The sequence below is a fragment of the Pelobates fuscus genome, chromosome 8, assembly GCF_036172605.1.
Source record: "Pelobates fuscus isolate aPelFus1 chromosome 8, aPelFus1.pri, whole genome shotgun sequence".
Taxonomy (NCBI): domain Eukaryota; kingdom Metazoa; phylum Chordata; class Amphibia; order Anura; family Pelobatidae; genus Pelobates; species Pelobates fuscus.
In genome coordinates, this window is record NC_086324.1 from 57,409,469 (window position 1) to 57,423,474 (window position 14,006).

At 36.2% G+C, this 14,006-nt stretch overlaps 1 protein-coding gene across 2 annotated transcripts in view; it reads left to right on the forward strand.

Annotated features, from left to right (window-relative positions):
• SATB2 (SATB homeobox 2) overlaps positions 1 to 14,006 on the forward strand; it is a 136,549-nt gene that overhangs the window by 30,651 nt on the left and 91,892 nt on the right. For both annotated transcript variants that reach the window (XM_063429879.1, XM_063429880.1), the window contains exon 3: positions 4,931 to 5,089. In XM_063429879.1, coding sequence (XP_063285949.1) covers positions 4,931 to 5,089 — 159 coding nt within the window. The remainder of the gene's footprint in view (positions 1 to 4,930; positions 5,090 to 14,006) is intronic.

Here is a 14,006-nt window from a genome sequence, read left to right on the forward strand (position 1 = left end):
CAACGGCGATATTTGGTAATAAGTATATTTGTGGGATCCAGAGAATATTTCGTTTTTGCATGCCAATTACACGAGTAATACACTGTAAAGCAGTTGAATCCTGTTTCAGTAATTAAGACCTAATGATATCATGCGATTTGACAGCAAAAGGAAACATCTCATTTAGGACAGTAACTTGAAAGAAGAATTGTATCAGGTCTAAACTGTAAATGAAAGCTTGTCCGTTTCCCCCAAAATACTTAAAACATGCTTATAACTTTATTCTTGGGGTAAAAAATATTCAACCTTGAATGGTTGAGTATTGTGCCGCAGCCCTAACAGTGCATTTAGAGTTATAATGTTGTTGGCATGGACCTCCTTGCAACATGTAATGTTAATCTGGGCTTCTCAACCACAAAGATACTCTGAGCCGTTGATAATAGCCTGGGAACTCACTAATGGGTGACCTGTTGCGAATTCGAATGAATTCAAAGAGAATTTCAAATTTTAAACCAGACAGTTGAGAAAAAAAACAATTTTTAAAAATAAGTTTTTCTCCAAATCCATACATTTCCAGCAAAACTGCATGTACAATATATACACAGAATTTTAGGTTTTATAAAAGAGTTCAAGTCAGTAAGGACACGACAGGTTCCCTTTAGGTGATAATATGTTGTTATATAACACTTGTAATATCTATTATATTTCAAAACCTAACTTGCATGTTTTGTACATCTTCTCTTTTATTTCACAAATAACTTTGGAAGGTTTGTTCATTTCACCGATCATGTGTCATTATAATTCCACATTAGAGGCAAGTTAAAGCAACATGTTAGCTCATTAGAATTCAGGGGCTAAACTAAACAAACATAGGAGACAGGATGGTGTATTGGTTTGACATTAGTAAGTCAACTAACGGATTCATGATACACTAAAGAGAGCACATAATTATTTGAGGAATGGTTAGTGATCCAAACACAGAGACAATTTGTTCTGTGTATTGGGTATGTTCAATTATAGGTTCAGAGGTCAAACTTATACATTGTGCTAATGCTAAAATTGTCTGCTTTTAAACTCTGAATTACTGAGGATTAAAGAAGAATGATATGATCTACTGCTTCAATCTATTTACACATTTATACAAATCAGGCATTTTTTTGTGCACCATTTCCTTCTTCCGCTCTTAACTATTAGCCATCCGCCACTAACCACATTTTACATACTGTCATGCTGTATTTTCTCTCTCTTCACCTTTACCATTTTTGTACACCCTATGTGCTTCCTTTTTCTTATTTGTTCAGACTCTATATCTTCCACTTTCGCCCAATTTTTCCCGACATTCATCCCTTATGATTATAGGGTCTACCACTGTGTTTTGGATTTAAATTTCCATGGAATTGATGGGTTGACAGTTTTATGGTACTTGGGTCCCAACCGAGATACTTATTATACATATTATATCAGTCCTTGCTTCTTTTATTTTGAGGTCTGTTGTGATGCAGTTCTTCTGTTTTATGGCCTCTCTTGTGCTGTGTTATATGTTCAGACTGGGCTGGACTTAACCTCCTTGCTGCCTAAAGGCCCTTTTTCTCAAAGATGTGTGAATGCGTGTTACTTGGTCAGTGGTTTGAATGGCTGAATGATGAAAGTGACTAGATCAGTGATTGAATGATAAGTTAAAAAGGGCTGGCAGATGGTGGATGTGCATGTGTGAAGGTTGCTTGTAGTGTTGTAAGTTTGTGGGACTGTAGTGTGTGCTTAATGGCATAAAGACTATAGTTTGTGTTTATGGGTAAATTGGGGCTATAGTGTGTGTTTGAGGGCATAGAGACTATAGTTTGAATTTATGGGTAAATTGAACCTGTAGTGTGAGTGTAGGGATTGGGACTGTAGTTTGCATGTGTGAAATCGGTGTTGGTTTATGTGTGCACGGGGGATAAGATTTTAGATCTCTCCATCAGCTGTTGAGCCTACTCTCTGCAAGATGCTGTGATCTACCCTTTCGGCCTTAGCCCATGGCATCAAGGCCCATTTGCCTGATTTACCAGTCTGGGCCTGCCCCAGGCATGAAACTGGGGTGGACAGTAATTGCCCCCATGTCATGAGAATGGGCTGGCCCTCTTCTGAGTACCACCATAAAGCCATGGCCTTGAAAGCCTTGTGGGAAATCCATCCTTGACTTCAGGGTTGAATTTGTTATTCCCAGGAGGGTCATTTTAGCCTTCATCCATTGGAGATTGATAAAATCAGTGAAAGTTGAGTTGGAATACAAAGTTCTTTATTAGAGAGATTTGTATGTAAATATCGCACCCAGCAAATGCTTTGTGACATTATAGTAAATCAGATCTAAATATTTATATATATATATATATATATATATATAATAACAAAGTATTTAACCAGGAAAGGTACATTCAGATTACTCTGGTTTTCAAGTACGTCCTGAGGATGTTACCTTAGCCCAACATCCAGGGGTTGTTACTATTACCTAATTTAATGGTACTCATATATATATATATATATATATATATATATATATATATATATATAAATATACACTGCTTGCTGAATTAACCCTATTTCTTTAGTTAAAATGTTTTGGTTTTCTTTTTTAGTTAATGACTTTCCTACTAATGAATATAAAATATCCACATAAAAAGATGACTTATTTGCAGAAGCCTTAGACATACAGGAGACACATTAATACGATCCAGACATCCTTACTCAAAATCTTCCTCTTCTTTACTGTGTTATGCTCAAGAAATACAATTGTGTGCCACTTACATGAAAAAATAATGATCCTTAACACGAAAACGTTCTGTGAGAAAATAGTCGTTGAATAAAAAAGGGAATTATATTGTCTGTTTTTTCGTGGAGCGTAGCAGTGAGAGCTAGGAATACTTCCTAAAAGGTAGCAATGGGAAAGTTTACAGTTCCAAAATTATTTACAGCCACATCTAAAGATTCACTATAACAGCTTTAGTTAAAGCGGCTTTGTCGCTAGATAGATCCCTCACTCCCCAGAAGATGGTTCTCTTGCTTAACCCCATCAGACCTCCTCAACCTCTTCTGGCTCTGGGACCGGTTCAACTTACTGTTTTTGAAGCCCTGCTGGGGCTTATTTTTCACAGAGCAGGTATCTTAAATATTCTAAAATATTTTTTTTTGCCCTTTACTGTGTGTTCACGTGATATCATGCACATGGGGATCCAGTGGGTTCCACTGACCTCAGCATTAACTCCAATAATAAGGATCAATGACGCGTCGCTTCAGTAAGTGATGCGCCACGGAAGGGAGGTGAGTATAAATGAAAACGGTCAATGACAAGATCAACAGAAGCTGTGGTGCTGTGTCAACTTTTGCCAGCGTTCAGGTTATACTTAACGAAAAGTAGTCCCTGCTTTTTCTTTAGTATAACATGCAAAATATGCCTAGTAAAAATAAAATTAAAAAAAATAGGCCATGTAAGGTGCGTATTTGGGACATGCCTGTGTTAAAAAATAAATTTAAAAAACGACAGATCCTAGGGGAAAAAGGGGAAATATAATTTTCTAGTATTTTTTATATTAATTTTAATTATCATTGCACTATCTATTTCCTGTGTTACTTTTCCATAGCATATTATATGGGCATTCTAACAAGTGTGATTTTTGCAGAACTAAAAGCTATCCGTTTTTTTAAAAATCAAATGGTGTTTATTTTTTTTACAGTACATTGAATGGGAATGTGCATGGAATGATTTGGTTGTGCCAAGACAGTCAGTCTTGGCACAACCAAAGCATTCCATGCAAATTCCCATGATGCATGGCGTTTCTCGCTAGATACCGTTATGCTGCACTCCTCACTGAATTGTTTTAGTATGTTTTACTGGTGGTGTGACTTAAAGTTACACTGCAGCGTTAGGATAGAAACAATGCTGTCGTGTTTCCCTACCTATAGAAGTGTTCGCTCCTTTGCAGGGATTTAAAAGGTAAGTTTTATTTACCTTACATCCTGAAGTGAGCTAATCTACATGCTGACGCTCCGCCTCCCTGGCTGAGATTATCAGTCTCGATTATCTCAGCCAATCCAGTAATTCCCCATATGACGTATTGGTAGGCTAGTGTCACTAGCGGCGTGTTAACCCTGCAATGAAAACATTGGCATTACAAAAACAGCGTAAAAAAGACAGGGACATGGAACCCAGACCTCTTCATTAAGATGAAATGGTCTGAGTGCCAATGTGATTTTTTAAGAAATTACAATTCTTTCAATATAGTTGCAATACTCCTTTAAAGGCTATATTATACCTTCAGTATAGTTTAAACCTTGTATACAATTTTTGTCGCTATAGTAACACATGTTGTTTGTTACAGTTATATTTGCAATGTTGACTTATCAAGGATATTTATTAATAAATGAATAATACATTTCTAATTATGCTATAAAGACTTTTAAAAGTCACTAATGCTAATATAATATTAAGTGCTGTAAATACGTAGGCTATTTTCAGTATTATATGGAGTTAGGCAGTGCATTTAACAAAAATACATTGCTGTTTGGAATAATGAACATTAAAATGTAAAGTTGTAAGTGGCTTAATTATATGTTGCCATAATTATACTATGTAGCTATATTGAGAAAAAAAAGATACTATTGTGTTATAACCTCTGTAAAGTCACAAACACAAATGCTAAATATGAATAGATTTTAATTAGAAAAATATAAGGGACTGGCTCACTAAACGAGTGGATTGAAAACCAAGTTTGCAAAAGAAAAGCCAATATAACCATATTTGGAATATTGATGAAATATGGACGTTTCCAGTTCAGGAAGATGGGCCTAAATTTTGCGAATTAACTTTTCAACACTTTTTTTTAATTCCAGTTGAAATTTTTTGACACATTTGTCTTTTTTGTACAGTGTTCTTTATGAGTTTTTCTCCCTTTTTCTCGTTCTGATTTGGACGCAGGGTTGATGCTCCCCGTCTTTTGCGTCGTGGAGCAGATGGACAATCGAGAAGAACATGCAGAGTTTGTACTAGTCCGGAGGGATGTTCTTTTTAATCAGTTGGTAGAGACGGCTCTTCTGGCCCTGGGATACTCCCACTCATCCGCAGCACAGGCTCAAGGTAAGGGAAGTTTATGTGTAAACACTAAATATACATATATTTTTATTGGCCAAATTGCAATGTAATTTAAAAGAAAAAAAAATAGTACATAATGTATATGGTGCCTTGACTTTAACCTTGAGTTGCAGTAATTGAGCAAAAAAAGTGGCAATGCTAATTCCAACTTTTATCCTTCTTCTACCCTTTTCTTTCTTTCTTTTCCTAAAGACTAGTTCCCATCCCATCACTGTTCCTAAGTTTTGCTTATAAATACTATTAACGCCAATGTTTCTTTTTCAATTTCACTTGCACTTAATTAGAAAATGAAAATTCCATATTATCAACTTCATGATCCCATATGAGACATTATTTTGTGTGGCATGTCTGAGTGGTTGTGTGTGTATGCAGGTATGAAGCTGTGTAAACTTGTGTGGAGAATACGGTAAGTGTACAAATTAAGGGTTGAATTTATTGGAGAAGCAGTGTGTGTGAATGTAGGGTTGTATTTGTTGGAGAATCACTGTGTGTGTAAATCTAGGTTTGTATTTGTTCAGTGTGGAGTCAGTCTGTGTGTATGTAGGTGTCTGTGTGGTTTGTCAGTGTTTGTGTTAATGCAGTTTGCTCAAAGGGCATTCTCCTGTAGTATGTCACAGTGGCCCTGATATTTTTAAGTTGATATAAGGAAAGCTACATTGTACACACCTGAAGAAGTGTGACCACATAGTCATACTGCCATTTAGGAACATATTTAATTTGTAAAAGTTCCACCCAAAATTCATATTTATGTTTATACTTATATTTATAGAGGTAGGTTTATATTTACAGTGGCCCATATGCCAGTGCACGTTAAAAAAAATGTACTGGCTACTTGAAGTAAACCACCTGAGTAAGACAGTAATGCAGGAATCATGACTAATCCTGCACCTGATTTTCTCAGACATGGGGCAGGGTATGATCACATAAGTTCCATTTTCCATTTTGAATCCTGAACTAGCAGTAAACCTTCGCTCAGATATCATAGAACGTCATTGTTTATGTTCTCAAACAGCAGAGCATTTTTCAGAAATTTTATGTCAACAAATGGGTCTGCTGTATCTGCTGTAGAAGAGTTAAAGCAAAGTGCTGATTTTAATTAGACTGTTTTCCTCTAATAAGATAGCAAGATAGCAACGTAATTCCTTTAACGGGCAAATTAGCACAACCCATGCCCTTATACATGTGGGTACAATCTAAACTGGGTTTTAAAATAGTTGCATTATTGTACAGGAAATTGCCATTTATAATTCCATAAAAGAAAACTGCAAGGTTCGAATGTCACTGGCTCACACATTTCTTTATCTTTCCAAATGACCCTCCCAAATTTTGCAACCTAGAGGTCACTAACAAGTGCCCGCTAGAGACGGCAGAGAACTCGCTGCCGGGCAATGCTCTGCTATAAAGCAGCTTATTATGTGCAAGGTAATATTTTCCTTTGGATTGTGTCATATGAACATAGTTAGCATTTGAGAATTAGAGTGACTCACACATCATGCTTCCAATGGGGCCTTTGTCCTCTTCAATTACACATGAATGTAAATCTAATTGTCTTTATGGTTAGTCTTCTCATTGCGTTGCTGTTTAATCTAATATTGGAACAACATCTTTATGTTGCAGCCCTCGGAGGCAAAGTTTTATGGTGGGTCTTTGGTATTGAATGAGGAAAAATATGCAGGGGGAAAAAAAAGTTATGTACCCAGTCACAATTAAGACTTTACAAGGAAATCTTTCATTGTAACGAACACAGTATGACGTTTTGGGGTGAATTAAATGCATTTGGGTAAAATTAGATTTTATCACTTACTCTTCCTAAAATTTAGATAAAGGGTGGTGACTCAAGTGGGTACAAGAATATACTAAAAGCAGAATAGGATTTTGATCAAAACTGTTGGAAGTGGTCAAATTGACTGTGGCCACCCATCATTGTGCTAGACTGTGATGAGAATTATCTTGTTTTATGATGAGTACATTTATAGGTGTCTGCTATTTTTATAGTATATGTACAGCTACGAGATTAATTGGACACTCAAGACACAATTACAACCTGTACTCCATGCATAGTCAAGCCAGATAAATAATTTGATGAAAAGCTCTAGATGTGTATAAGAAAGGAGTGAGTTTAGATAGAGTGGTCTCTCAAGCTGCTAAACCAAACACAATTAACCCATTGCACTACAAGTCCTCAATCAATTTAATAAATTGCGGAGAGAAAATAGTTAAAAGTAACGGTCCTTTATTCAAATTCCATTAAAATATCACAAGAAAAAGCAAAGACTAATAATCATAACCATTGTTTAAGAGGTTTTACCCATATGGACTTAGTCATAGACGATCATTGACCATATAGTTTATAACTACACATATAAAAATTGCTGCAGCTTTAGATTCACACCCCACTCGAAAAAGCATGAATGGAACTGTTGTTAAGGTAATAGAAAACACACGATTCCTCAATGAAACTGCTGCCATGTGATTAAATATGTATCCCAGAAAAAACTGATGGAACCAATGAACTCCAGAATTGTCTAAACAAGTGATGCTTCTTCAGAATTGGTGAATTGGCTGAAAGGTTCATGCTATTGTCTCTTCGAGTTGGGAAACAGAAAAGAGTGTTAAAAGGCAGTGAGCACCATTATAGTGTTTAGTGTAGTTTAAAAATAAACGTAGAAGTATATATATTTTACGATCCCACCCTCTGCAATCAAACCACACCCTTCTGATTTATTTATGGGATATTTGTTTAGTCATTTCATCATTAACTTTCATTAGTCAAATGGTCCCCTGAGATGAAAGAAACCAAGTACTGTGTTGTTTACCACCAGGCAGCAAGATAAATACTTGTTATAATTATCTGTCAGACTAAGATTAGAATATCTCTGTATACGGAAAACAACACAACATGAAGGATCAAAAGACATTGGATTTTGTATGAACTGAAATTCGATGTACACAATCAATTAAGGTAAAAGAAAATGTCTAAAGTAAACCAAACCAACAAACGAATGGTAAACCAAACCAACAAACGAATGGTAAACCAAACCAACAAACGAATGGTAAACCAAACCAACAAAAGAATCGGTTTGGACTTTGTTCCTAATAGACACAAATCTTTCCTGATTTGTCAATTGGAATTGAAGGCAAATTACAAATATACCGTAGTTTATACGTTCTCCAATGCCTCTTCATAGAATCTAATAAACAACATTTTTCACATTTTATTATATAATTCAGAATTTTACATTTTCTCAAGCAGGGCTTAAATGGATGCAGTCATATGATTTACACTATTGAATGAAATATTGAAAATCACCTATAACTTGTGTTTATCTTTTTTCATATAATTATATGTTTTTTTTTAAATTACGTGTTTAGTAGAAATTGAGAAAATTTGTAATGGTGGTTGACAGCAGTGTTAATTTTGTTGGCAAATTTCTATTTAGTTTTAGTCATATTCTTTTGACTATAAAGCCATTTTAGTTTTAGATGTACTTTAGTTATCTGAATTGTTTTAGATTTAGTCTAATTTTTTCGACTAAATCTCTATGGGATTTTAGTTGACACAACTCAAATCTAATGGGTTTAATTCAAGCCTCTATCTGTCTCTTCTGCCCCTTCCCCAGCCTGTCTGTGTCTCTTTGTGTTCCCCCAGTCTTCCATGTGTCTCATTCCCTCAGCCCCTCACGTGTCTCATTTCTTCTCCTCCCTCCCCATGTGTCTTACCCGCCAGTGTTAATTTCAGCGGGAAAAAAAAATCACTTTAGTTCTAGTCATAGACAGTCTTTTGACTAAAAAGCCATTTTAGTTTTAGTCGTATTTTATTCGTCTTAATGGTTTTAGTTTTAGTCTAGTTTTAATCGACTAAATCTCCAGTAGATTTTAGTCTAATAAATATCTAGTAGATTTTAGTCGACACAACTAAAATCTAATGGGTTTAGTTAAAGCCTCTATCTGTCTCTTTTGCCCCTTGCCCAGCCCCTCTGTGTCTCTTTGTGTCCTCCCAGTCCCTCTAGGTGTCTCTCTCCCAGGCCCTGGTCTGTCTCTTTTGCCCCTTTAACAGCTTCTTTGTGGACTGTTAATTTTGGCGGCAAATTTCAATTCAGTTTTAGTCATAGTCTTCTGACTAAAAAGCTATTTTAGTTTTAGTCGTATTTTATTCATCTGAATTGTTTTGGCTTTAGTATAGTTTTAGTCGACAGTATCTAGTATTTAGTTACAGGACAGAGTAAAATCTGACTGTGTGGATTCCTACATTTTATTTTATTTTTCAAATCTCATAAACAGATATTTGCAGAATATTGGGGGTAAGTACACATAGTATGACAAATCCTGTGACATGCCACTTCCCCTTTAAATAGAACTGTAGGGTCTCTGGAAGGGCTGTACTCATTTCTTCACCCAAAAAATGTTGGTGAAGTGTATACTGGGTGAATAATGCCAAGGGGGTATGTATAAAACAAACATCTTCAGGTCAGTGCCTTGTTTCGGGTGACATTTCAGCCCGTGATGCTGACCAAAGGTGTGGGTGCATAACTGGTTAGGTATTTTTCCAAAGTGCTGTAAACCTGCTTGTTTAAGGAACACTCCACACACACATATAGTGCTTAGTGTGTCTGCAGACTGTCACAATTGTGTCCGTTTTTAAAAGTGCTAATTTAAAAAGAAATCAATGCTTTTATAATTGGGGACAGAATCACCTCAATGACTGTCAATGAGAAAGTAAATATGTAGAATAAATACCGGTCCAGGCGCTCAAGGTCGTAGCAAAAATAGCAGCTTTATTGGGGCACAAGCAGCAATGTTTCAACCTAACTGGGCCTTTATTAGTAGGCTTGATAAAGACCCTGTTGGGTCGAAACGTTGATGCTTTTCCCCCAATAAAGCTGCTATTTTTGCTACTACCCTGGCTACTACCCTGGCCAGCCCAATCAATTATTTCCAGAGTGTGCTAGTGTCTCCAATGGTTCTCTATGAGAAGCATTGGGGATCTGATGCATGGATGCTGCCCCATAGGAAAGAATGAAATCAATGCTTTCCTATCGGGGCTTCTGAGTCACATGACCGAGTTTTACTTGATCAGTGCCGCGGAAGCATCTATATTGGCTTTCAGTGGATTTAACCCTGCAATGTAAACATTACAGTTTATAATAAACACAATGTTTTACATTGCACAGTTAAAAGAACAGAACCACTGCAGCCTGACCACTTCATGAGATAAAGTGGTCTGCGGGACTTTAGTGGTAATTTACTAAAGTAACATATTGGCTCAACCTGTTCTTCTATCACAAGAAAATCAAAAGGTTGAAATGTTATTCTCAAATAGAAATTTCAGAGGTCAGTGACTTGGTATTACACTTGGTGAACTGAGCCTAACGGGAAAAAAAACTGTCTTTCTTTATATAAGACTGCAATGTTAACAGGCTCTGTACCTCAATGAGGTATTTGGAGAAAGCTTAGATCGAAGGAACACAATATTTTTTTCCTCATCTGGGAATCCTAACACTTTTCATTCTGTTTATGTGTGAGATTTTACACGCCGATGCAAGAGTGGTTGATAAAGACTCTTTGTGTTGACAGCATAAAACTAGCAGGAGAAGACTTTTTTTTTAACTTTGGTTTGGTAGCTATAGAGTTAAATTCTGTTTTCTTGAAAAATTGAGTCTCAATATGTTGCACCTGCCAAGGGGCGTTCAGATGTTTTTTATGATGTTTGCCTAATGTCTGTTTTGTTAAGAATAACCCTTTGACTATAGGAGGAATGTCCCCTCCCCATACCCAAAGTTCCTGCACACTTTTATTTTTCATTACTCACTAAGCATGGCCGAGATATACGGGTTGTCGTGGTTCATCGTTCTAGGTCTAGGAGAAAAGCAATCTTATTGCATTTATTGCAGTTTTTTGACAACTAACCTACTGCTAATGCACAAAAATAATACCTTTAATTACTCAAGAATACTTTTTATCTACCATCAAGTTTATTTACTAAGAACGAGATGTTCTTTAAGCTTGAAATGCAGCTTTTAATTGACTGCCGTTCAATTGTTTAGTAAAAAAACAAAAAACCTCTAACAAATTTTATATTTCATATACAGTCTAATCGCTATTATTAGAATGGTCTATACACTAATAATCTTTATTATTACAATGGTAATGGGTCTATGCACTTTTAGTTCTGCTACGTATTGATATATGTCCGCAGAAGATATGACATTTGGGCTCAAAAATATCTGCCATCCCTCCTCTAGAACATTATGTGCTTTTATAGACTTAGTGATCTAAATACAGAGGTGCATTTTTGTGTACTGTTACCTTTACATTCCTATAGACTCCTCACTGTAAGTTGACTCACATTAGTGGTTGACTGAGTGGTCATCTGAGTTGGTTCCATTGACTAGATCCACTTGGGACATTTTCTCATTTTTGCTAGATCATGCATTTGTTAGATGCTAATTTCAACCTTTGTCTTTGTTTGCATTAACATGTAAATTTCATAATTACATACCTTTCAATATTTCAAATGGGCAAAGACAAACATTTACATTTTAGGGGTGTTAGTGGGAGTGTGGCCATAAGTGGGACTTTTCTGAAAAATGTTGCGTGAAACATTAATAACAATTTATACAACTAAAATGTCATTTAGAACATGAACAACGTATCTTATTTACATAGACGGACATCTAAACACATTTAGTGTAGATTAGAGACACATTACTTTGTGTATTATTGCTGTGAAACTCCGTTATACACTCACACAATATGGAGCTCCTAGAAAAGATGAAGATTAGGATAGAGAAGAAAGACAGAGGGATTTGGGCACAAAATAGGGACTGTCCTTCCTACATAGGGACACTTGGGAAGTATGCAATTAGTAATATCTTAACTAGTTTCTTACGTAAATATGCTGTAACAGTATGGATGCATCAACTATATCAATGGGGCAAACAACTCAGTCCACAAGTGATAGGTTTACGTTAAGTTTGGTTCTCCTCTCTAGTCTTGCGGTTGAGAACTCTTAATATTATCATCCTCTTACAGTGAGGTACACACTCCAAATGTCTGTTTTGGAGCGTTTGTGTCATTACACATTTACACATGCAGTCCCTTGAATGTTTATTAGTCAATTATATTGCCCTATTTATCCCAATCCCATTTACCCAAGCCATTTTATAAATAGGTTTTACCCACGTGCTGCACTTTCATATCAAAGCATCAGGACATTATCATCAAAATGACTTCTTTGCTTGCGAAGACTCATTTAACAGGAATCTTTTAATTTGCTTCACTGCTTTGTGGTCTTTGACACTGTACATTATACATCACATGAGGGAATTTAGGATAGATTTATCCATCGCTTCAGGATAATGGGACAAGACCATAAAACTTATGCTGCTACTTGAGTGCGTATTAAGAGTCATATTTTGACTATAATTCTCTTATGGCGCACATTTAATTGATAGCTGTCAGAATATTTTGTATATAGCGCTGGAGATGACTTTTGTAACCTGCAGCAGTTTTGGAACTTAAAGAGGGTATTTTTTAGCTTCGAATATTTTGTTAAGTGCAAATACATTGAGTAGGAATGTCATTGTTTGATGTAGAATTAACTAAATGCATTGAAAGTATATTGAAGGGGTGAAAGTTTAAGAATTTGTAACTTCTTTAAGAATATGTGAAGTCCATGTCAATGCATATGATATCTGCTTGAGTAGAAAAATGGTGACTTTAGCCGTATTTGTCAGTTTTTTCCATCAATAACAAAAAGGGCCAAAAGTAACTTTACCATTTGGAAATGAGATAGCTTCTTTAATTCTCAATATTATAATTTTCTTTTTGGTAGCACTTCCAACACAGATTGGAAATGTTTTGGTCCTATCTCCCAAGGTTACTTTTTAAGGATGTAAAAAATAAATAAAATTGAAAAAATTGGTTTTCTCACCCTTCCTGGGTGGTATGGTTATTCCTCATTCTCGGGTCCTCTACCAGAGGCCTGGGAGTTTGAGGGTTCTGCGCAGTATCTTAGCTGTTCCTAGAACTGTACTCTTCTAGACAGCGATCTCAGATGTCCTACCTGGAATCTGTTGAAGCCACTCCCCCAACTTAGGAGTCAAAGCCCCGAGTGCTCCTATCACAACTGGGACTACTACTGCCTTCACTTTCCACATCCTTTCTAGCTCTTCTTTCAGACCTTGGTATTTTTCAATCTTCTTATGTTCTTTCTTCCTGATGTTATTGCCACATCCACCACGACTGCAGTCTTTCGTTCCTTGTCTGCCACCTCGATGTCAGGTTGGTTGGCCAGTACTTGCTTGTCCTTCTGGATCTGAAAGTCCCACAGGATCTTGGCCCTGTCATTCTCAACTACCTTTTGTGGTATACCCCATCTGGACTTAGGCAGGTCTAGCCCATATTCTTTCAACACAGATTGGAAATGTTTTCGTCCTATCTCCCAAGGTTACTTTTTAAGGATCTAAAAATATATATATATATATATATATATATGCAAAAAAAAATATTTTATTTTTAAATGGGGAAGTTACTTTTGACCCACCCTGTATATACACTGTGAAGAATGATTTCATGTCAGAATATACAGTATATATTTGACTTATTTTAAGAAATTTAATAAGAGCTTGTCAACATGCATCTCAGATCAACGTTTTTACCTTTGATTGTGTACCGCCATTCTTGGCTGTGTTGTACATAAAAGCATGTCTGTTGACTTTAACTAGGCTTAAGTCCCAGTGGGTCCATGCAGACAGGATGCAATAGTGACATGCTCATTAGGCATTTTGTGCCGCAGAGGTCCATGTGCCGAATGTTGTGAAAGAGAGGGGAGTGAGCAAAAGAGCTTTCATGGTCTGGAAATGAAGAAGTAAGACTTTATGAACTTGTAATTTTGCTAAGT